We start from the raw sequence: 22,426 nt of genomic DNA on the forward strand, positions 1-22,426 counted from the left end.
CTCACACTTGACAGAAACTTCAGATACCCTAGACCACTAAGTTAGTTTCAGGAATTCAGGCAAGAGACTAACTCATATTATAGCCAGGCCTCCCGGGAGCTGAGTTCATAGTCTGAGGTGTGTTTCCAGAAAGAAGTCTCCAAAGGCAGCAAGAGGGCTCACCTGAGCAGGAGCATCTTGCATCATCTGATCCTTCTCTTCAGAGTCTTCTGTTCTGAAACCTTTTCTTTGGAGGCAGTGAGGTATAGAGCACAGGACCAAAGATCAGAAAATCTGGGTTCTAGTGCTTGCTTTGCCACTTATCAGTTAGGTCTCTTCTCTCCACCTCATTTTCCTCATTTACAGAATGGGAATAACAATTCCCAGCTATGTAAGGCAGCTCTGAGTTTAAAGAGGAATGGTTTGTATCAAGGTGCTTTTTAGCAAAAGACAGAAATTATGTCAGTACTATTTTTTTTATGGAAAGGAAAAAAAGAAAAGACAAAGAGAAGGAGGGAAACTTCCAGGATGCCCCAGAATGCTTCCTTTTCACTTGTTCATGGATTCCTTCATAAGAAAGCACCTAGGTGAACAAGGCGTGCATCAGGTGCTGAGGGAGAGAAAGATACTTAAGATGTAGTGTCTGCCCTAAAAGAATTAAAAGATGACTGTGCACCAAAAGATGAACACAGATTTCAGAGAGCACCAAAGGTCACAAAGTGGAAAAGAAATTCTTTCTTCACCAAGGCTCTAGGATTGTTCAACCAGGTGAAGAGGCCACAACAGGAAGGAGGGGGAAGAGGAGTGTCATGGTGCATAACGGTCTCCTAGTCTCTTTGTCCGGAGGAAATGAGGTCATCCTGCTCTCAGAATCAGCATGACAGCCTCCAGCCAAGTAATCTGAAGTCATGAGAGCTGCCGGGAGAGTGCTGTGAATCACAACAGTCAGCTGGGAATTTCCTGATAACTAACCTACAAGTTTCGGGGTAAGTCCTCAGGCTGCAACGTCTCTGTTTACATTTTGATCACGTTTATTTACAATTAGTGGGTTCTAACTCCAAACAAAACACCACAATCTTCTAGAGGAAGTAGCAAGGCTGGTTCGGAGGCCTCTAGCATTCTGACTCAGTACGTGAGGCTGGCAGTTCAGAGCTGCACACAGAAAATCTCTCACTGGCCTCACAAGCTGGAGAGTGAGCTTGTACTTTCCCCAGGCAGAGGCCGGACTCCTGAGACCTCTGGCTGGAGCAGAGCAAAGAGGCTTTCCTTCTTGCTGCTCTCCTGGTACTCTCTCCTACCCCTCTCAGGTGAACCCACACCCAAGGTCCAGGTTTGCCAGGCAGCAAAATGCTATAGGCCTCTGGTGGCTCAGACGGTAAAGAATCTGCCTGCAATGTGGGAGAAGACCCAGGTTCAATCCCTGGGTTGGGAAGATCCCCTGGAGAAGGGAATGGCTACCCACTCCAGTATTTTTGCCTGGGAAATCCCATGGACAGAGCCTACAGTCCATGGGATGGCACAGAGTCAGACATGACTGAGCCTGTAACAGTCAGACATGACTGAGCTTTATGCCTCTTTGGGCCTCCCCGTGGGCCCCCTCTCCTAAGCCTTGGGAGGATTCAGACTCCTATCCTTCCACTGAGGTGACAGGGAGATTCAGGTGACCCCAAGCCCTGGTTCCCAACACTAGGGGAAAGGGATGGGGGTGACTGAACTTCAGAGTCCCTACTGTGGTTCTTCAGCTCTGCCTGAGACATATGTGTATATGCATGGACTTGTGTGTGTGTACACAACCGTGCACTTGCCCTCAGGTAGGAAGCATAAGTAGAGGTCTTTACACATGGTCTTTCTGAAGACCAATCTTACTTGATGAACAATTATTTTATCTTAGTAGAAACAAGGTTTTATGATATAGAATACTAAATAAACATGCATTTAGAACTGTAATTATCTTTTTGGAATGGGTGATATACAAGGATATGTTCAAAAATTTAACAGTGTAAAAGGCCATATAGTGAAAAATAAATCTTCCTATTCTTGTCCTCCGGTTTCCCAATTCCTTTCCTCAGAGGTGAAAATAGAAGTTTCTATATTAAGAAGGCTTTATTCTTCCATTGTCTTTATTAAGTGACAATACTATGGATGGTTCATTAGAGGAACTTCCTGGAAGACACATCAAAACTTCAATAGAAAGCATCGACAGTTTGTGCCCTAAGACTTTATTCTCATGTGTGTGAGTGTAAAATCGCCTCAGTCGTGTCTCTTTGGAACTTTATGGACTCTAGCCTTCCTGTGTCATCTCTCTATGGAGATTCTCCAGGCAAGAATAGTGGAGAGGATTACCATGCCCTCGGGGGTTCCAATCCAAGTCTCTTATGTCTCCTGCGTTGGCAAATAGGTTCTATGCCACTAGCGCCACCTGGGAAGCCCTGTTCTCACAATCCTACAAAATCATAGCAGGATTCTTATCCAGTCCTTATCAAGCCCTCACTTTCAAAGACTCCCTTAAATCAAACTGCAAAAGTGAAAGTCGCTCAGTCGTGTCCGACTCTTTGTGACCCGTGGACTAATCCACGGAATTCTCCAGGCCAGAATACTGAAGTGGGTAGCCTTTCCCTTCTCCTGGGATCTTCCCAACCCAGGGATCGAACCCGGGTCTCCCGCATTGCAGGCGGAGTCTTTACCAGCTAAGCCGCAAGGGAAGCCCAATCAAACTGCAAATTCTCAATAAAATCCGACGCCCTCCCCCACCGCCTGTCACGACCAAACTGCCTTACTGCAGTAAGCAATAAACTCAACTTGTCTTATCCACTGGTTGTGTTGATTTTGGAGAAGCCGGCATACTACAGGGGCAGCCCCAGTAACCAGCGGGGTGCGGCGGGGGGGTCTGTTTCAGCGAGCGTGCATTTTCACATTGAGAAAGACTTCACACATCGCTTCTCGGCCTTTTGGCTAAAATCAAGTGAGAAAGACTTCACAGCTGTATGAGCTGCGGGCTCTACCCCTAAGCCCAGGGGTCCGAATCTCTGTCCTAGGCAGTTGGAGGCCGAGGGTGGAGAAGAGCTGGTTTACTGGAGGGGAGAGTCTCCCTAGCGCCTCTCCTTCTGGCAATTCGGGAGGTTGAGGGATGCTGCACCCAGCGGGCCCAGGTCAGGTGAATGGAAGGAACGGACGGTGAATTTCGTTACCTCTCCATCTCTAAGTTCAGACCTGGTTAGTCCCCTCCACTGGTGACTGCGCTGCCCCTCAGTCTCGGCTGTGGAAGCCTGCGGGGTTCAAGTGGCTGCGGGCCCGCAGGGAAGGGGCGGGAAGGGAGCGGACGGGGCGATCCCGGGCTGGGGCGGGGCCAGAACTGGGGCGAGTCCTAATATAGAGCCTGCAGTGCCGGCTGGCAGCACAGCGCAGACTGGAGCCCTAGACCTCGGCGGAGCATCAGAGTGCCTACAAGTCCCCACAGTCCCGGTCCTGCGCCCCTCTGGCCGTAACCGCGGGTGAGTGTGAGCCTCCCTGAGAGCGCAGAGTGGATGCGGGCGACCCTGCTGCTGCCGGCTTTACCTCCCCTTACCGGCTGCCCCGGCTCGACTGCGTCTGCGCGCTGAGTCACCGCGCCCCGTGCCCATGTGTCCCCCTGCAGCGGCGGGTCCAGGCTGCGCCACGACCCTCTGAACCTCCAAAAAGGGGAGACGGCCAGGCCTGGGGAGCCAGGTCACCGCGGGCTCGTCCCGCAGGGAACCTAGGGTCTCCAGCCCTGAACTGCAGTAATCCACCCCGCCGGCCTTTGCGCTTCTCCGCTTCTTCCCCTGACTTCTCCTTCCCCTGACTTCTCCTTCCCATGCAGAGCCTCTGTCTAGAGCCCCAGCCTCTGCCACTATGAGGGTCCTGTTGGCGTGCCTGCTCGTCTGTGCCCTGGTCGTGAGCGACTCCGAAGTGAGTGGCTTCCCTGCTTTGACTTTAGGTGGCGGGAGGCGGCTTGCAAGACCCCGGAACAGCGCAGGGGAAGGAAGAGGCTGCATAGGGAGTTGGAGTCCTCCAAAATTCATCAACAGTAGGGCCAAACAGGGGAAAAGGACAGGTGTGGCATTGGGGCCTTGAGAACTGGGGAGCCTGTACTTGCTGGCAAGGGAAGAAGAAGCCACAGGGACTGCCTGAACCTGCTGGCACCTGATTTGTGAAGCTTATTTGAGTCAGTCCATTTCTCCCTGCTGGAAACCTATGATCTTCCATATGAGGGCTAGACAGACATGAACAGGGTGAGGAGAGAGGCAACTGGAGGGAGGGTGAGTTTTGGGATTGGAGCCAGTTAATCTTTGCTCTGGGGTCTCAGGAACATGGAACCTTTGTTGAACTTTCTCTCCCCCATTCCCCTATCTCTTCCAGGGCAGCAATGAAGTTCATAAAGAGTCTGGTGTATGTGAGTATCCACCCCTTGCACAGACATCTTGGAAAAGCCTCAAGGGGCAGCCCCTCCCTGTTTTTGCTTCAAGGCTGGTTCTCCCCAGGCCTACTCCCACGCTCCTTGCTTACCCTTCAACCTTTGTGTTTTCCAGCAAACTGTGACTGTCTGAATGGAGGAAAATGTGTGTCTTACAAGTACTTCTCCAACATTCGGCGATGCAGTTGCCCAAAGAAATTCCAAGGGGAGCACTGTGAGATAGGTATGGGGGTCCTGACTCTAACTGGGAAGGGGCAGGGGGTACCAGTGATTTGGGGGTAGGGAGACATGGGTGGGATGGAAGAGCAGGCAGGAGTTAGGAGGTAGAGTGGAGGGCATCTTCACCCCCATGTGATATACAGTGAACACACACTGTCTCATGAAGCTGGGGCTGCCCAAATGTAAGATGGGGGTGGAAAGAGACCCTCTCTAGGATCTTCTACCTCACTGATATCATCTGAGGCCTGGCAAGTTCTCTAAAATGCCTGTCTGAACTTCCTTCTCTAATATTCTCATCCCCACATTCTTCCACAGATACATCGAAAACCTGCTATCAGGGGAATGGTCACTCTTACCGAGGGAAGGCCAACACAGACCTCAGAGGCCGGCCCTGCCTGGCCTGGGACTCTGCCACTGTCCTTCTGAAAACGTACCATGCCCACAGATCTGATGCCATTCAGCTGGGCCTGGGGAAACACAATTATTGCAGGTAAGTGGTAAGTGGGGGTAGCAAGGACCTTCCTCATGGCCTCACAGAAACTCTTGTTACTATCCTGTTTGCCAAGTGCTGGCCATAGTGTGAGAAAATCAAGGCCGTTGGTTGAGTCTTCTCTGAAGGGGAAGATACAGAAAAGGCAAACTGGCTTGGAGTGACACCCTCCTCCCCTCTATGTTGCCAGGAACCCGGACAATCAGAGAAGGCCCTGGTGCTACGTGCAGGTTGGCCTAAAGCAGTTTGTCCAGGAGTGCATGGTGCAGGACTGCTCTGTTGGTAAGTGTCACTGGCCTGTTTATGATGGTGGGGTGGAAGGTGACAAACTCCTATGTTCCCTTATTGCATCACAGGAGGGATGAGGAGGGAGGCCTGCCTGGCCCTGAAAACTGGGTGGTCAGAGGACCAGGAGCAAAAGACTTTATCCTACCTCCCTCCCCAAGACATCCCTTTCTTTCTCCTCCAGGAGAAAGTCCCTCCTCTCCTAAGGAGGAAGCAGAGTTCCAGTGTGGCCAGAAGGCTCTGAGGCCTCGCTTTAAGATTGTTGGGGGAGAATTCACCACCATCGAGAACCAGCCTTGGTTTGCAGCCATCTATAGGAGGCATCGAGGAGGCTCGGTCACCTATGTGTGCGGTGGCAGTCTCATCAGTCCCTGCTGGGTGGTCAGCGCCACACACTGCTTCATGTATGTTCCTCGTTTCTTGTCCCTGACCCTTCTGCCCAAACTAATCCCTTCCTCCTTCCCAGCAAAAGATTCCCCTTATTTCTAATCCCTCAGTCTCTCTCTATATGACCCATGGCCTTGGGGAGAGGTGATGCTCTCAGGTCATTGTGGCGGGGAGGGGGAAGTGACAGGACCTCACAGGATCAGACTATCTCACAGATCTCCCCACAGTGATCACCCAAAGAAGGAGGACTACATTGTCTACCTGGGTCAGTCAAGGTTTAAATCCCACACACGTGGGGAGATGCAGTTTGAGGTGGAAAAGCTCATCCTGCATGAGGACTACAGTGCGGACACCCTTGCTCACCACAATGATATTGGTGAGTGGAAAACCCTCATCTGCCCAGTAATGATAGCTGGGAGGAGGGGGATCTGAAGAGACCTGAGTGGGAAGTTGGGGTTGTAGCGGAACTTGAAGACCCTGCTTTAAAGGGAGTGGTGGGGAAGAATTCGGAGTGAAAAACATGAGAGGCCTGGTGCTCCTCTGTAGAGTCCCTGAATTTCCAAACAGGTGAATTTCCTCTGGGTGGCAATAGCTTGGACTGGGATGCCCTTTCTGTTGTGGGATGGAGCCTCTGTCTGTCCCAGGATATAGAACTTGGAGAGGGTATTGGGGCTGGTTTCAGCCTAACTACCTCTGCCAGGGCTTTTTGCAGGAAAAAAAATCCATACAGCTGTATGCAGTAGCCCTGGCTGTCTAAGCCTCTGTCAGCAACTGGAACAAAACTCTTGAGGCATGGAATAGAAGAGGCTTGTTTTAGGTGACAGGCTACCAGCAGACCTCCCAGGATGCCCTCTGACCTTAACTAATGCAGGAACAGACAGCCTCAGGGTTTGGAGGGGAGTGATGGTAACCCCCTAACCACATGGTGATCTTTCTCCTTTGCCTCCTTCCTGCTCCCCTAGCCTTGCTGAAGATCCGTACCAGCAAAGGCCAATGTGCACAGCCCTCCCGGTCCATACAGACCATCTGCCTGCCCCCACTATATGGAGATGCCCATTTTGGCACAAGGTGTGAGATCACTGGCTTCGGAAAAGAGCATCCCTGTAAGTGACATTTGGGTCTGGCTGAGAGGGTCCTGGGCAAGTGTTGTAGCCTGGAAGTGAGCTCAGCTTGATCAAGGGAGGACTGTGGAGAAAGAGATGGGAGAATGGTGGAAGCAGCAGATGGGTCTGGGGATGGAGTGCAGAGCATTATTTAGGAACTGATGAGCCATAAAATTAAATGGGTGAGGGGTGAGGGACTACAGGTGGGGTAAATATGTAGATTTTGGGTGGGAAAAAAATAAGGGCTTTCCCTGGTAGGGGCACTTTTTGGTCCCCTCCCTGACAGAGTCACGGTGTGCTGACTGGACATACACATCTTAACATAAATTCCTCCCCGTTTCCTCCATCCAGCTGACTATCGCTACCCAGAGCAGCTGAAAATGACTTTTGTGAATCTGGTTTCCCATGAGAAGTGTCAGCAGCCCCACTACTATGGCGCTGAAGTCACTGACAAAATGCTGTGTGCGGCTGACCCACAGTGGGAAACAGATTCCTGCCAGGTGAGAGTTCCAAGCATCTCTCTCCATCACCCTGGTCTCCCAGGGCTCCTGGGCTTTTTCCTATCAACTTTGGGGAGTCTTTCTCCAGTCAAAGTCCCAAGAAGCCAGGACCAGGACTGGGGTTCCAAACATTTGTCAAGAGCCTGGCTCTGTGCTAGGCACTTCAGACTCAGAAAGGGACAGGGACTAAGACCATAAGAAAGAGAAAACAATAGAAAATAATACAATGCAGTGCTCAGAGTGTCATGTAAATTATAATTGATCAGCTCTTTAGGAGAAGGAGGTGAGCACCAACAAGATGGTCATGGCGGGGAGTGCTTTAGAAAGAATGTGCCTCTTAATCCATAGGAATTTGATAGGGAGGCAGAGAGAAGACTAGAGAGCATTTCAGTTTGCAAGATACAAAAATGAGAATGACCACGGTATATCTTGGGACAGGAAGGAGAAGTATAGGGTCTGAAAATGTAGATGGAATTGTAGATAACAGGGCTTTGAAAGGCAAGCAGAGGATTTTTAAATTTGATGTAGAAAATTGGGAGTCACTAAGGACTTTGACTCTAGGAAACTCTCTTTTCTCTCTTCGGCATGATTGGCCCCCTTCTCACTTCTCCTAGGACTCACCTTTTGTGTCTTTGGCTTAACAGGGAGACTCAGGGGGCCCACTGGTCTGCACCATCCAAGGCCGCCTGACCCTGACTGGGATTGTGAGCTGGGGCCGTGAATGTGCCATGAAGGACAAGCCAGGAGTCTACACAAGGGTCTCAAAATTCCTGCCCTGGATCCACACTCACACCAGGGGAGAGATTGACCTTGCCCTCTGAAGGACCCTAGAGAACCAAGGAAAGCACCACCCACTCACATGCTGACCGTCATCTTTGCAGTAGGGCCAGCTGCACAGCTATATATAAGGAAGAGACTGAGGAAGATAGACTCTGCAGAGGTGGTTTTGCCTGTGCTGCTCCCAGGGTGAACGACAGTAGACTTACCCTCAGATATAGTCTGGGTGCTGGATGCCCAGATCCTTCCTGATCAGGATGGAAGGGTGGTCCTGAGCCAGGATAGTATTGTCCATTTCTGGACGAAAGCTTCCTGGAGTTAAAAATGGCATCTCCTGTGCATAGGTGGAAGGAGACCCAGCTTCCTGGCAGTGGGCCATTCATGAGGCCCACTGTTGGGAAATGAATAATTTCCCAATTAGGAAGTATAACAGAACTGAGGTCTCTTGAGAGAGCTCAACCAATGAAAGAACAATGGTTTGGAGAGTAGAGACACTAATGACTTGAGGGAAGGGCTCTGACATTCTATGAATGTATCAGGAAATGTTACATTTGCGTGTATATGTTTGCACACTTGTGTGCAAGCTGTGTCAGTGTAAGAGCTGGTGTTCTATGTCTGACTGCAAGTCTAGATACTTCCCCAAATTGTCTGGATGTGACATCATACAGAATAGCCTGTTTGGAGAAGTCGTGGGTCACTCCTGGGGCCTCTTGGGCCTCCCAGGCAATGATATGTATAAATGTATCATTCTGGGGCACAGACTGTGAGAAGCACTAAATTTGCAGTTTCAGTTTCACATGGATATCCCTTCTGACCTTCTAGCCGAGTTCATCCAATCCTCGCTGAGTGAGGTGAGGACCACTTCTGTACACTGAATATTTAATAATTATATTCTGGTATTTTTATTTATATCTATTTTTGTAATTTTGAATAAATATGATCAATCAAATGTGATATTTCTGAAGATTTTGGCTCTTTCCTGGTGCTTGTATGGGAGGGAATTGGGAGCATAAAAAGTAGAAGATGAAGGTGGTGGAATGCATCCCAGGGATTCCCATGGGGCTATATCTTGGACTTACTGGGCCTTTGGGAAGGAGAAGCTAGGAGAGTTGTAGTGCAAATCCTCCACAGCACATAAGGTACAAAAAGGTGCCCCAGGGACTTCTGGCAGTCCAGTGGTTAAGACTCTGCCTTCCAATGTAGGAAGTGCAGATTTGATCCCTGGGGAACTAAGATCCCACATCTGGTGGTATGGCCAAAAAAAAAAAAAAAAAAGGTGCCCCAAGCCAGAAGTCCACAGCTTGATAAATGGTGTGCAGGCTTTGTCAACTCTCTGTTCCCTCCTGAGCCTGATGCCTTTGGGCAGTGCACATCATATTCAAATTTACACGTGATCCTCTTTAGGATTGCATGTGTGCTAAGTCGCTTCAGTTGTGTCCAACTCTTTGAGACCCCATGGATTGTAGCTGGCCAGGTTCCTATGTCCATGGAATTCTCCAGGCAAGAATACCAGAGTGGGTTGCCACGTCCTGCTCCAGGGTCTTTAGGATTAGTCTTACCATATTCTTTTCATTCTATCCCCAACAATCCTTGGGCTGAATTCACCAAAGCGGGAGACATGCACAAGTTGCTGATCCAAAACCCAGCCCAGCTTGAGTTGGTGGTATTCAGGAAACAGAAAACGTAACTTCCCATAATTTTTGTATGAGGTTGGTGCTGAGTTTCCCCGGTGTGTTAATGAAGTTCATGACCAGCCTTTCCTATCCTCAATATCAGGAAGTTCAGAATCTAAAGCTGAGTGATATCCTGATGTATGTATACATGTATTTTGAACCAAACATCAACTTCTTAAAGATTGTATATAAAGGCAAGCCAGGAGTTATAGCTGGATGCCAAAATACTGAAATTTCCAAGCTAGGTTAGTGAGTTTTGGCAGTGTTTCTTTACTAAGTCACCTGAGAACTTTAAAAATAGATAGTCTATGCTCCACCCACAGAGGCTATGATTCAGGTCAGGACTGGTGCCAGGGCTCGTGATTTTAGAAAAATTCTCCAGTTCTAACTGTTGCTTCTGACCTGCATACAGATTTCTCAGGAGGCAGGTAAGGTGGTCTGATATTCCCATGTCTTTAAGAATTTTTCACAGTTTGCTGTGAACCAATGAGGAAACTGAAGCAAAAAAGGTTATACTGTATCCCAAGTCATACAGGTATCTAATCTGCGCCACCTGACTCCAAAATCCATGCTCTGAACCACTGCATCATAATGAATGAAACATGCTACATTATGGGGATTAAAAACTGAATGCTCTGGGTCCTTGCCTTCCAGGTGTCCATGGTCTAGAGGGTCTCTGAACAGGAAGACTAGCAGACCTTGTACCTTCAAACCCTTCTCAGAAATCTAACTGTTCATGAAGAGAACATATGCTGAGCACATCTTGAATTTACTGAGCCCTTCACATAATCAGGCCAACTGCAACAGTTAGAACTGGACATGGAACAACAGACTGGTTCCAAATGGGGAAAGGAGTATAGCAAGGCTGTATATTGCCACCCTGCTTATTTAACTTATATGCAGAGTACATCATGTGAAATGCCAGGCTGGATGAAGCACAAGCTGGAATCAAGACTGCCAGGAGAAATGTCAATAACATCCAATACGCAGATGACACCACCCTTATGGCAGAAAGCAAAGAAGAACTAAAGAGCCTTTTGATGAACATGAAAGAGGAGGGTGAAAAAGTTGACTTAAAACTCAACGTTCAAAAAACGAAGATTATGGCATCTCATCCCATCACTTAATGGCAAATAGATGGGGAAACAATGGAAAAAGTGAGAGACTGTATTTTTTTGGGCTACAAAATCACTGCAGATGGTGACTGTAGCCATGGAATTAAAAGATGCTTGCTCCTTGGAAGAAAAGCTATGACAAACCTATAAAGCATATTAAAAAACAGAGACATTACTTTGCCAACAAAGGTCCATCTAGTCAAAGCTTTGGTTTGTCCGGTAGTCATGTATGGATGTGAGAGTTGGACTATAAAGAAAGCTGAGTGCTGAAGAATTGATGCTTGTGAACTGTGGTGTTGGAGAAGACTCGTGAGAGTCCCCTGGACTGCAAGGAGATCCAACCAGTCAATCCTAAAGGAAATCAATGCTGAATATTCATTGGAAGGACTGATGCTGAAGCTGAAACTCCAATAATTTGGCCACCTGATGTGAAGAGCTGACTCATTTGAAAAGACCCTAATGCTGGGAAAGATTGAAGGCAGGAGGAGAAGGGGACGACAGAGGATGAGATGGTTGGATTGCATCACTGACTCGATGGATATGAGTTTGAGCAAGCTCTGAGACTTGGTGATGCCTGGCACGCTGCAGTCCATGGGGTTGCAAAGAGTCGGACACAACTGAGTGACTGAACTGACTGAACTTCTTCATTGGTATAAAAGAGGTATCTACCTCCCAGGATTGTTATAAGGATTCATGCACTCAGAAATCTCTTAGCCATAACCCTGGCACCTGGTAAATGCTCATAAAACAGTGCCTACTATCATAAAACTCAGTACATTCTTATAGAATTGAATTAGGAACCCCCTCCCCTCTTGCACACCAGGACTGAATACATATGTTTTGTGGAAGCTGAAATCTGCTAGGAGAGAAAAGGCACCGTGTGAAGCTAAGGAGCCCAGCCCACACTGAGTTGCTTCTCAGCCTCTGCATTCCCCACCCCAGGGGCCAAGAAAGATCGTGTTCCAACACGAGCAGCGCCAGCATCAGGGCTCACAGATACTGAAAACAGGAAGTATAAACCCCACTGACAAGTTGAGCAATGCACTGCTAACAATCTTCAGACCATTTCCCAGCCACCTGACTGACCCCCAGTCAGCTGCTGTCTCTTCCCTGTCACAGACTTCACTCAGGGTTAGCAGGGATCAGCCACTTCTCCAGTAACCAGTTTTGTGGCTCCAGATACGACCCTGTCACTCACTTTAAGGACTACGTTCTTCTAGTGTCCCCATGTACTGGACCTTGTGCTAAAGGTCCTTCACCAAGGATCTGGTTCAATCCTTGTAACTATTCTATTGATGCGGGAAGGTGCCACCCTTAGCCCCACATAACAGTAGAGAAAATGGAGGCACAGAGAGATTGGGTGACTTGCCCAAGGTAGTGTGGCTGGTAAGTTGTGGAGCCAGGCTTCTGACCCAGGCAGCTGGCTCCAAAGCACACAGGCCCAGCACTGTGACATACGACTTCTCAGCAGGGCCCCACCTGAGGGAAGGTTAGCAGCCCTCTTTTCAAGCTCCCTATTTCAGGGATGCTGGCTTTGGGGAGGCTAGGTGTGTCAGAATTTCAACCCTGGCCTAGATTATAATTCTTCTCTCTTAAAAGAATCCCAGGCAAAGTGAGCAGATCACATTCAACCACCAGTTGGAAAGTCACACTTCACCCTTCTCAAGTGAACCTCAGTCTTTTTGGTTGAAACCTGATTTCATTGAAGTGGTTTTTGCTTTCACCAGAACCCCACCTTCTGAAATAGTCTGTGGCCCATTGTATTATCAGGATCTGACTTGATTTCCACTCATGCTCTGCCTTTCCCAAGCCAACCTCCCACAACAACCACACCCCTGCTTACACCCTACCACCCTCACCCCAACTTGTCCACCTTCTTCCCCAGCTGCAGACACGTGAGCCTGCCCTTTGAATCACAGTGAGAGGAGTTTGCTGAGCTCTTCTTTAAATAATAGTATTATTGGGATATACTAATTCACACACCATACAATTCACCCATTTAAAGTGTACAACTCAATGATGTTTAGTATATTCACAGAATTGTGCAACTATCATCACCATCAATTTTAGACCATGTTTGTTACCTCAAAAAGAAACCCCATACTGGGGAAGAGGGATAAATCAAGAGCCTGGGGTTAACATACACACTCTACTATATAAGATAAACAACCAACAGGGACCTACGATATAGCACAGGGAATTCTACTCAGTGTTCTGTGATAACCTACATGAGAAAAGAATCTGAAAAAGAATGAATATATGTACAACCAAAACTAACACAACATATCAAATCAACTGTAATAAAAAAAAGAAATCCCATACCTGTTAGTAATCACTCCCTTTTCTCCCCAATTCCCTCAGCTGCTAATCTACTTTCTGTCTCTATGAGTTTGCCTACTCTGGACATTTCATATTAATGGTTTGCCATCTCAACCTCCTCCACTCGGCCCTGAATATTGGGTTCCCCAAGACCAGACCCAAGACCAGCTCCTCTTCCCGCCCTAAACTTTCTCCCACACAGTCTTATTCACACTCAGGTTTAAATTACCATCAATCAACAGTTGACTTACAGATGCTTATCTCCAGCCAGACATCTCCTCTGAGCTACAAACCCTTAGTTTTCATTGTCTACTTGACATTCCTTTTGGTTTTCACATACCGGGCACTTCAAACTCAACCTGTCCCAAATCAGCCCTGTCTTCAGGCCCCAACCTGATTGACTTCTATTACTCTCTGTCTCAGGTGATGGCACCACCTCTATTCACATCCAGAAACCTAAGAGTCATCTCAATACGTCTCTCCTTTCACCCTCTTCATCCCATCCATCTCCAAATTTGGGCATTTTGTCTCATAGTTCTTGAGGTCATCCATGTCTCTCTATTTTCACCACCATCATTACTTGAGCCCCTGCCACCATCCACTCTTGCTTAGACCACCACAATAACTTCCCAAATGGCCTCCCCAGGTTGGGAAGCTATTGACTTCTAGCTTTGACTCTAGAGTCAATTTGACTCATTGACTCTATCACTTCTTTCACTCCCTCCACACTCCCACCACTACCACACTACTGCACAACTGCACTCATCTCACATGCTAGCGAAGTAACGCTCAAAATTCTCCAAGTGAGGTTTTAACATGCACATGGTTCATAGTACACGAACCATGAACTTGCAGATGTTCAAGCTGAATTTAGAAAAGGCAGAGGAACCAGAGATCAAAGCACTAACATCCATCGGATCATTGAAAAAGCAAGAGAATTCCAGAAATTTCTAACATCTACTTCTGCATCACTGACTATGCTAAAACCTTTGACTGTGTGGATCACAATAAACTATGGAAAGTTCTTAAAGAAATGGGAATACCAGACCACCTTACCTGCCTCCTGAGAAACCTATATGCAGGTCAAGAAGCAACAGTTAGAACCTGACATGGAACAACAGACTGGTTCCAAATTGGGAAAGGAGTACGTCAAGGCTGTATATTGTCATCTTTTTAATTTAACTTATGTGCAGAGTACATCATGTGAAATGCCGGGCTGGATGAAGCACAAGCTGGAAACAAGATTGCCAGGAGAAATAACATCTGATATGCAGAGGACACCACCCTTATGGCAGAAAGCTAAGAAGAACTGAAGAGCCTTTTGATGAACATGAAAGAGGAGAGTGAAAAAACTGACTTCAAACTCAACATTCAGAAAATGAAGATCATGGCATCTGGTCCCGTTACTTCATGGCAAATAGATGGGGAAACAATGGGAAACTGTGACATCTTGGGCTACAAAATCATTGCAGATGGTGACTGTAGCCATGGAATTAAAAGATGCTTGCTCCTTGAAAGAAAAGCTATGACCAACCTAGACAAGATATTAAAAAGCAGAGACATTACTTTACCAACAAAAGTGCGTCTAATCAAAGCTATGGTTTTTCCATTAGTCATTTATGGATGTGAGAGTAGCACCACAAAGAAAGCTTAGCGCCGAAGAGTTGATGCTTTTGAATTGTGGTGCTGGGAAAGATTTCTGAGAGTCCCTTGGACTGCAAGGAGATCAAACCAGTCAATCCTAAAGGAAACCAATCCTGCATATTCATTGAAAGGACTGATGCTGAAGCTCAGGCTCCAGTACTTTTGGCCACCTGATGTGAACAGTTGACTCATTTGAAAAGACCCTGATGCTGGGAAAGATTGAAGGCAGGAGGAGAAGAGTATGACAGAGGATGAAATGGTTTGATGGCATCACCTACTCGATGGACATGAGTTTGAGCAAGCTCTGGGAGTTGGTGATGGACAGGGAAGCCTGGCATGCTGCAGTCTATGGGATCGCAAAGAGTCAGACACGACTGAGCGACTGAGCTGAATTGAACACTCCCAACAATCCATTCTGCTCATTTGAAGTAATAAATCTTTTGAAAATGCAAATGTGCTTAATAACTCCCATTACTCCTGCTGTCTAGCTTGGGCTCAGTCCAGCCTCTACCTCTTATCCAGCTCTGCCTTATACCAACCTCTTCCAGGCTTGCCCTACTCAGCCATTCTCTTACTCATCAGTTCCTCTATCATCACAGGGCCCTTGTTCATCATGATCCTTCTGCCTGGGACTTTCTTCGACTGGTTAAGTTCTTTGTATGCTTCAGAGATCACTTTGCCAAGGAAGTTTTTGCTGGGTTGCCTCTATCTATAGATGATCCCAGGGCTTTTCTGGTGGCTTGAGACGGTAAAGAATTCTCCTGCAAAGCAGGAGACATGAATTTGATCTTTGGGTCAGGAAGCTCCTCTGGAGGAGTAAATGGCAACCCACTCCAGTATTTTTGCCTGAAGAACTCCATGAACAGAGGAGCCTGGCAGGCTACAGTCCAAGGGGGTCACAAAGATTCAGACATGACTAAGTGGCTAACACACACACAAGTGATCCCACTATTTTGTCTACAATCTCATTACGCTATGCATCACCTCTCTGATGCACTTGTCACTGTTGCAATTTTACTTTTGCTGTATCATATCTGATCAACATTTGCTTTTCCCTATCGAGTTGTAACCTCCATGAGGGACAGTGTGTTTTGATCACCACTATATCCCCAGCACTAAGCATGATGTCTAGAATATGGCAGACATTTAACAAATGTTTATTGAATGAATGCATTCTGGTGCATTTCTTTCCATTTTTTTCTCTGCTTCTTTTTTACATAGTTATGTTCACATTTTAAACATAATTTCGTATCTTGTCCTTTGCCTTTGTCATATTTTATCATAAGACACTTCCTGTGGTATAACAAATCTCTCCAAACCTATTATGTACAATGGAGTTAATAATTACACTAATTCAACTTACCTTTCTGGATTGAGGCATCACAGATAAGGTATGTGAAAGTTATCAGTAATCTATATGTACATATGAGACAGTACTATTTTCATTTAGAAGGAAATAGAGGTAAAATTTCTCTCTGGTGTCCTCCCCACCCTTACCCTTATACCTGTTTACCTTGGGCATTTTTTGTTTGTTTGTTTTTTGGTGCCCTTGTTCTGCCTGACCACATAGTTAAGGTTTAAAATAACTCATTAACTTTAACATGCTACCAACCCAAAGAGTTTAGAAGGTTTTCTGAAAGAAGGGCATTCTGGCCAAGTTGATGAGGGTTGGGGGCTAGGAGAGGACTCAAGAGACTTGCTGATTTATTCTTCACTCATTCATTTAACAAATGTTTATCAAGGCCTGCCACTGTGCTATGTACTGAGTGTAGAGATGAAAGCCCTAGTTGTTGCCTCAGTGGGCTAGAAGTCAAGTAAGGAGCAGACTTGCAAATAACAGAGTACAGTGGGAGCACAGCTATGAGGACAATGTACGAGATGGGCATGGAGGGCTAAAGCAGAATCTTGAAGGGCGAATATGCAAGGGACAAATGACAATCTGAGTAGAGGAACCAGTACAGGAACGGTAAAGAGGAAGGAGAACACATGGGCACTCAAGGAGCTGGATTCAGCTGGATGGGCTATAGGGCTGACACTGGAGAGACAATTTGGGTGGAGGGGTTGGCGAGAGCTGAAATCTGAGGGCCTAGAGGACTCTGCCGGCCTCATGAAGGACTTTGGACTTTATTGTAATGAAGAGTCATCAGAAAGTTTGCTGCATGTGGTAGCAGTGTGAAAGATTGAGTAAAAGATTCTTTGGCCTAGATGAGACTATGGAAAGAGAAAATCAGCTCAGAGACTAGTACAACCAGCTAAGTAGAAGCTGAAGAGTGTTTGAACCAGGGCAATGGCAGTGATGTGGAATGGAGGGTATAGATATGGGAGATGTGTTGGGGGGACAGGGTAGACTTGGAGTCTGGCTGGGGTGAAAGGAGGAGAAGGACATATCCTTTGATTCAGCCTCCTGCCTTTGGATAAGTAAGATATTACATAATTTTATAGGTGAGAAACTGAGGTTCCACTCTAAGTGATTTCCCTAAAGTCGTATCTAATAAGTAGGACTTCACTGGTGGTTCAGATGGTAAAGAATCTGCCTGCAATGCAGGAGACCTGGGTTCAATCCCTGGGTTGGGAAGATCCCCTAAGAAGGTAATGGCTATCCACTCCTGTATGCTTGCCTGCAGAATTCCATGGACTAAGGAACCTGGTGGGCTATAGTCAGTGGGGTCGCAAAGAATTGGGCACAATTGAATGACTAACATTTTCACTACTTCACTTTCGCATCTGGTAGGTAGTTGACCAAATGAGTTACTACTGGTGCAATTTTGGAGATCAGCATCTACAGGGCAAGCTAGCCCTGCTGATGAGTTCTGTGACTATCCACACAACTGGAAAAATTCTCATCATTATAACCCAAGTGGTGATATCATCTAAACCTGTGGGTGTTGACACTTGTTCCCTAAACTTCCCAGGTCTGTTCAACCCTGTGACTGTGGTTCTGAAATGAAGAAACTTCTCCAAAACCTCGCAGTCCTGTGATGCATTGTCAGTGAACTGGTGGATGGGTTTGTGGTATGTATAAGGGGATTAGCAGATGCTGGATCTAGCTGTTTGCCTTCTGGCTTCCCAAAACAGAGGCATGACTTCTGGTGTTTGGGAAGATCATATGCACTTGGCACATAACCAAGTTCTGCGCTCAGGGTGTGAAAATGAAGTAGATTTTGTAAGAACTCTGATTGATAGTGTTTTCAGCCCAATCCTTCTATCCCCCTTTTCTGTGACCTGCCAACTGCCTTTACTTTCTTGCTCCCTATTATTATAAAGGAAAGGAAATGACTTTCTTCTGTCCCTTGGCTCTTTTCATCTTTGCTCTGTAGTCTCTTTAGCTCTCTGTCTCTCCAGAGCTGGTGTCAACACCATGGGTGAACAGGACTCCAGCTCCAACTTGACTTTCCCCCTAACTAGCTGGAGTATAAGGGTCAACCCCTACTTCAGATTTTCTCTTACTTCTCAGTACACCTGTTGGCTTCCCTGGTGGCTCAGATGGTAAAGAATCTGCCTGCAATGTAGGAGACCTGGGATCCATCCTTGGGTCAGGAAGATCCCCTGGAGAAGGGAATGGCCGTCCACTCTAGTATTCTTAGCTGGAGAATTCCATGGACAGAGGAGCCTGGCAGGCTATGTCCTTAGTGTTGCAAAGGGTCAGACACAACTAACCACGCATGCACATCTGTATACATCTTACTATTATGAGCTGAGAGGCTCTGCCAGGGAAACTCTAAGCTTCTGAGCCTCAGGGGAGCTGGATGTATATGTGGAGTTAACAGCTATTGATAAGATCACTTTTATTCTCCACTGTAATTTGGCTACCATCCTTGGCCTTGGAGAGTTATTAGAATTCTGCCAGGATGCCCCCAGTGGTGAGCTTACCAGAAGTCCTGCTCTGACAGCCCTCTCTAGTAGCCCCGTCAAATCAAGACTCCCTCATGCACTCACCTCAACTCTTTCTCTCCCCCTGGCTGGACTCCTTCATGGCTGAGAGAATGAGGAGGGGGGATGGATACAAGCACAGGGTGGGATAAGCACTTTTCTTAAAATATCCATCTAAAGCAGTGGTTCTCCAAGTATGGTCCTTAAAATAGCAACTTCAGATGACTTAGCTCTTGTTAGAAGTGCAAAATTATCAGGCCCCATTCAGACCTACTGAATCAGCAACTCCAGAGATGGGGTCCAGCAATCTGTGTTTTTAAAAGACCTCCAAATGATTCTGTTACACACTCAAGTTTGAGAACCACCCATCTAAGCCATTTATTCTCAGACTTTAGTACACAGCTGAACCACTGAGCTTATTAACAATAGCCTCGTTAAACAAAACTGGATTAGTACCTGAGCAACTGTATTTTTAGCAAGCTTCCTGATATTCTTCAAAGATTGAGAATCACTGATCTAAGGAATTCATTTTATCAGTTAGCTGAATCTCCTGGGGAGGGAGGAGACAGAAGGCTGTAGAAATGTCTCAACGTTCCAAATGCTACCTGCATCAGAACCTCTGGGGAGCTTGTTAGAAAAGCAGGATCTGAGTATCAGATGTAGTGACCCAAAATCTCTGGCCCTAAAGCCTTGGCAGCCACATTCAGACTTCTCTAGGTTATTCTTATGCATGTGGAAGTTTGATAATCACAGAACAACAGGTCGGCAGGCATTCTCAATGGTGGATTCACGTTAGAACCACCTGGGGAGCTTTAACAATGACCTGATATCTGAACCCCACCTCCAGAGAATCTGATACAATTGGTCAGATATGGGGCTCCAGTACTTTATACAAGTTATTCCTCCTACTCCCACCCATGTGATTTTAATGCATAATTAGGGTAAACAACCATCAGGTTAAAGGATGGTGTTGGACTTCCCTGGGGGTCCAGTGGCTAAGCCTCCACACTCCCAATGCAGGGGGGCATGGGTTCTATCCCTGGTCTGGGAACTAGATCCACATGCTGTAACTAAGAGTTTGTATGCCACAACTAAGACCCAGCGCAGCCAAATAAATAAGTAAATTTTTTTTTAAGTAAATATTTTCAAAAAAGGGTGATTCAGATCTGGAAAGAATCAGGAAACAAGAGAAAGTGAAGGAGTGCCAACGAAACAATTGGCGGAAGCCTGTGGGGGAGGTTAGTTAGAAGTCAAGTTGGAAGTGCAGAGGAGATGGAAAGGTGGAAGGGGCCTCAGGTGGGAGGGCAAGTAGGTTGGCTCAAATGGTGTGGAACTCAGGGTGGGAAAAGGGCTAGTGTACTAATTTTCTACTGTTGCTGTAACAAACTACCACACATTTAGTGGCTTAAAATAACACAAAGGTATATTCAAATAGGAAAAGGAGTATGTCAAGGCTGTATATTGTCACCCTGCTTATTTAACTTGTATGCAGAGTACATTATGAGAAACGCTGGGCTGAAAGAAGCACAAGCTGGAATCAAGATTGCCGGGAGAAATATCAATAACCTCAGATATGCAGATGACACCACCCTTATGGCAGAAAGTGTAGAGGAACTAAAAACCCTCTTGATGAAAGTGAAAGAGGAGAGTGAAAAAGTTGGCTTAAAGCTTAACATTCAGAAAACTAAGATCATGGCATCTGGTCCCATCACCTCATGGGAAATAGATGGGGAGACAGTGGAAACAGTGTCAGACTTTATTTTTTTGGGCTCCAAAATCACTGCAGATGGTGATTGCAGCCATGAAATTAAAAGACGCTTACTCCTTGGAAGGAAAGTTATGACCAACTTAGATAGCATATTAAAAAGTAGAGACATTACTTTGCCAACAAAGGTCCGTCTAGTCAAGGCTACGGTTTTTCCAGTGGTCATGTGTGGATGTGAGAGTTGGACTGTGAAGAAAGCTGAGCGCCGAAAAATTGATGCTTTTGAACTGTGGTGTTGGAGAAGACTCTTGAGAGTCCCTTGGACTGTGAGGAGATCCAACCAGTCCATCCTAAAGGAGATCAGTCCTGGGTGTTCACTGGAAGGACTGATGCTGAAGCTGAAACTCCAATACTTTGGCCACCTCATGCGAAGAGTTGACTCACTGGAAAAGATCCTAATGCTGGGAGGGATTGGGGGCAGGAGGAGAAGGGGACGACAGAGGATGAGATGGCTGGATGGCATCACCGACTCGATGGGCATGAGTTTGAGTAAACTCCGGGAGTTGGTGATGGACAGGGAGGCCTGGCGTGCTGTGATTCATGGGTACGCAAAGAGTTGGACACGACTGAGCGACTGAACTGAACTGAACTGAACTGATTCTTTTAAAATTCTAGAGATCAGAAATCCAAATAGGTCAGTAGGGCTGCATTCCTACTGGAGGGCACGTTTATTCTGCTCTAGGGGAACAGAATCCATTTCCTTGCCTTTTCTAGCTTCTAGAGGCCACCCACATTCCTTGATATCACTCTGACCTTTGCTCTGGCATCTTATCTCCTTCTCTCATCTTCTCTCATCTGGCATCTTATCATCTTCTCTCTGACTTTCCCATTTCCCTCTTATACAGAGAGCCCCTTATGAGTTGTGATTACTTGGGTCCTACCCAAATAATCTAGAATAATCTCCCCATGTCAAGGTCTTTAACTTAATCACCTCTACCAAGTCCTTTTTGCCATGTAAACTAATGTAGTGAAAGATTACAGGGGTTAAGATGTGGTCATTGTTTGGCCTACTGCAGTCTGCCCTCTTGCCCCCAAAGATTCACAATCATCACATATACAAAATATGCTCACCGTCATTCCAGTATCCTCCCAAATTTCAACTCACTAGAGCACCAACTCAAAGTCTAAAATCTCATCACCCCCAAAGCCCCAAATTTCATCGTCTAAATATTCTTAAATATGGTTTCGAAGAGGAAAAGTTAAAATTTTACATAATCTCCTTCTCTTTCTGCCTCTGTAACTTAGCTTGCCCCTTGCAAAGTCTAGATCATATAGGTCGCATAGTCTCAGAAAGTGGGGACTTGCAATACTAGGAACTGGAGTTTATTTCACGCACCCTTGTCCTGCTCTTTGCAATTGCCCAGCCCCTGCAAACCTGCTTAATCACGCCTGTCCAGGCCAGGCATCCCTCCCCATCTTGACTGCTGTTCCCATGCCCGCGAAGCCCCTTAGTTTAAACCAGCCTATTAACAGCTGGTGTTGCCCACTACAGTCTGTCTATAAAAACTCTGTGATTCCTTTGTTTGGGGCTCAGAGCTTGGAGTGTTAACTCCTCTGGGGCTGCTGGCATAATAAACCTGAGTTCTCCAACTCTCCAAGTGTGGTGCTTGGTTTCTCGAGTACCGGTTTCTGCAACATTTCTGGAGGCCCCAGCGAGATTCCAACCATGCCAGCCTCTTGAGCCGCCAGACTGGTGGCTTGGCAGGGCTGGAGTGAAGTAACCCTGAGACAAACGAGGAGGCACGCCACCTGATGGTATTCTGGGTTCTCTTTCGGACCAGTATTCCTACTCTCCGGATGGTCAAGTCCCAGATGAACTCGTTGGAGGGACAGACCAACTCACCAGGAATGGCCACAGGATAAGGTGA

The 22,426-nt window shown here is 46.7% G+C and overlaps 1 protein-coding gene across 2 annotated transcripts; it reads left to right on the top strand.

Annotated features, from left to right (window-relative positions):
* The first annotated feature begins 3,352 nt into the window (after nucleotides 1-3,352).
* Nucleotides 3,353-9,126, top strand: PLAU (plasminogen activator, urokinase). 2 transcript variants are annotated; one of them, XM_061161872.1, is made up of 11 exons: nucleotides 3,353-3,470; nucleotides 3,818-3,906; nucleotides 4,357-4,390; nucleotides 4,527-4,634; nucleotides 4,946-5,120; nucleotides 5,311-5,402; nucleotides 5,590-5,809; nucleotides 6,008-6,168; nucleotides 6,755-6,895; nucleotides 7,247-7,395; nucleotides 8,040-9,126. In XM_061161872.1, exons 2-11 carry the CDS (start codon nucleotides 3,850-3,852, stop codon nucleotides 8,214-8,216), a joined length of 1,314 nt encoding a protein of 437 aa, XP_061017855.1. In that variant the 5' UTR covers nucleotides 3,353-3,470; nucleotides 3,818-3,849; the 3' UTR covers nucleotides 8,217-9,126. The 2 variants fall into 2 exon arrangements, with proteins under 2 accessions (XP_061017855.1, XP_061017857.1); XM_061161874.1 differs by having other exon boundaries at nucleotides 6,020-6,168.
* Nucleotides 9,127-22,426: the final 13,300 nt, after the last annotated feature.

The sequence above is a fragment of the Dama dama genome, chromosome 15 (genome assembly GCF_033118175.1).
Source record: "Dama dama isolate Ldn47 chromosome 15, ASM3311817v1, whole genome shotgun sequence".
Taxonomy (NCBI): domain Eukaryota; kingdom Metazoa; phylum Chordata; class Mammalia; order Artiodactyla; family Cervidae; genus Dama; species Dama dama.

Bases quoted from the DNA above. Each gene is read 5' to 3' on its own strand.
- PLAU (XM_061161872.1), top strand. From the start codon at position 3,850: ATGAGGGTCCTGTTGGCGTGCCTGCTCGTCTGTGCCCTGGTCGTGAGC. The intron at 6,896-7,246 runs GTAAGTGACATT...TCCTCCATCCAG, and splicing joins CTTCGGAAAAGAGCATCCCT to CTGACTATCGCTACCCAGAG. The intron at 7,396-8,039 runs GTGAGAGTTCCA...TTGGCTTAACAG, and splicing joins GGGAAACAGATTCCTGCCAG to GGAGACTCAGGGGGCCCACT.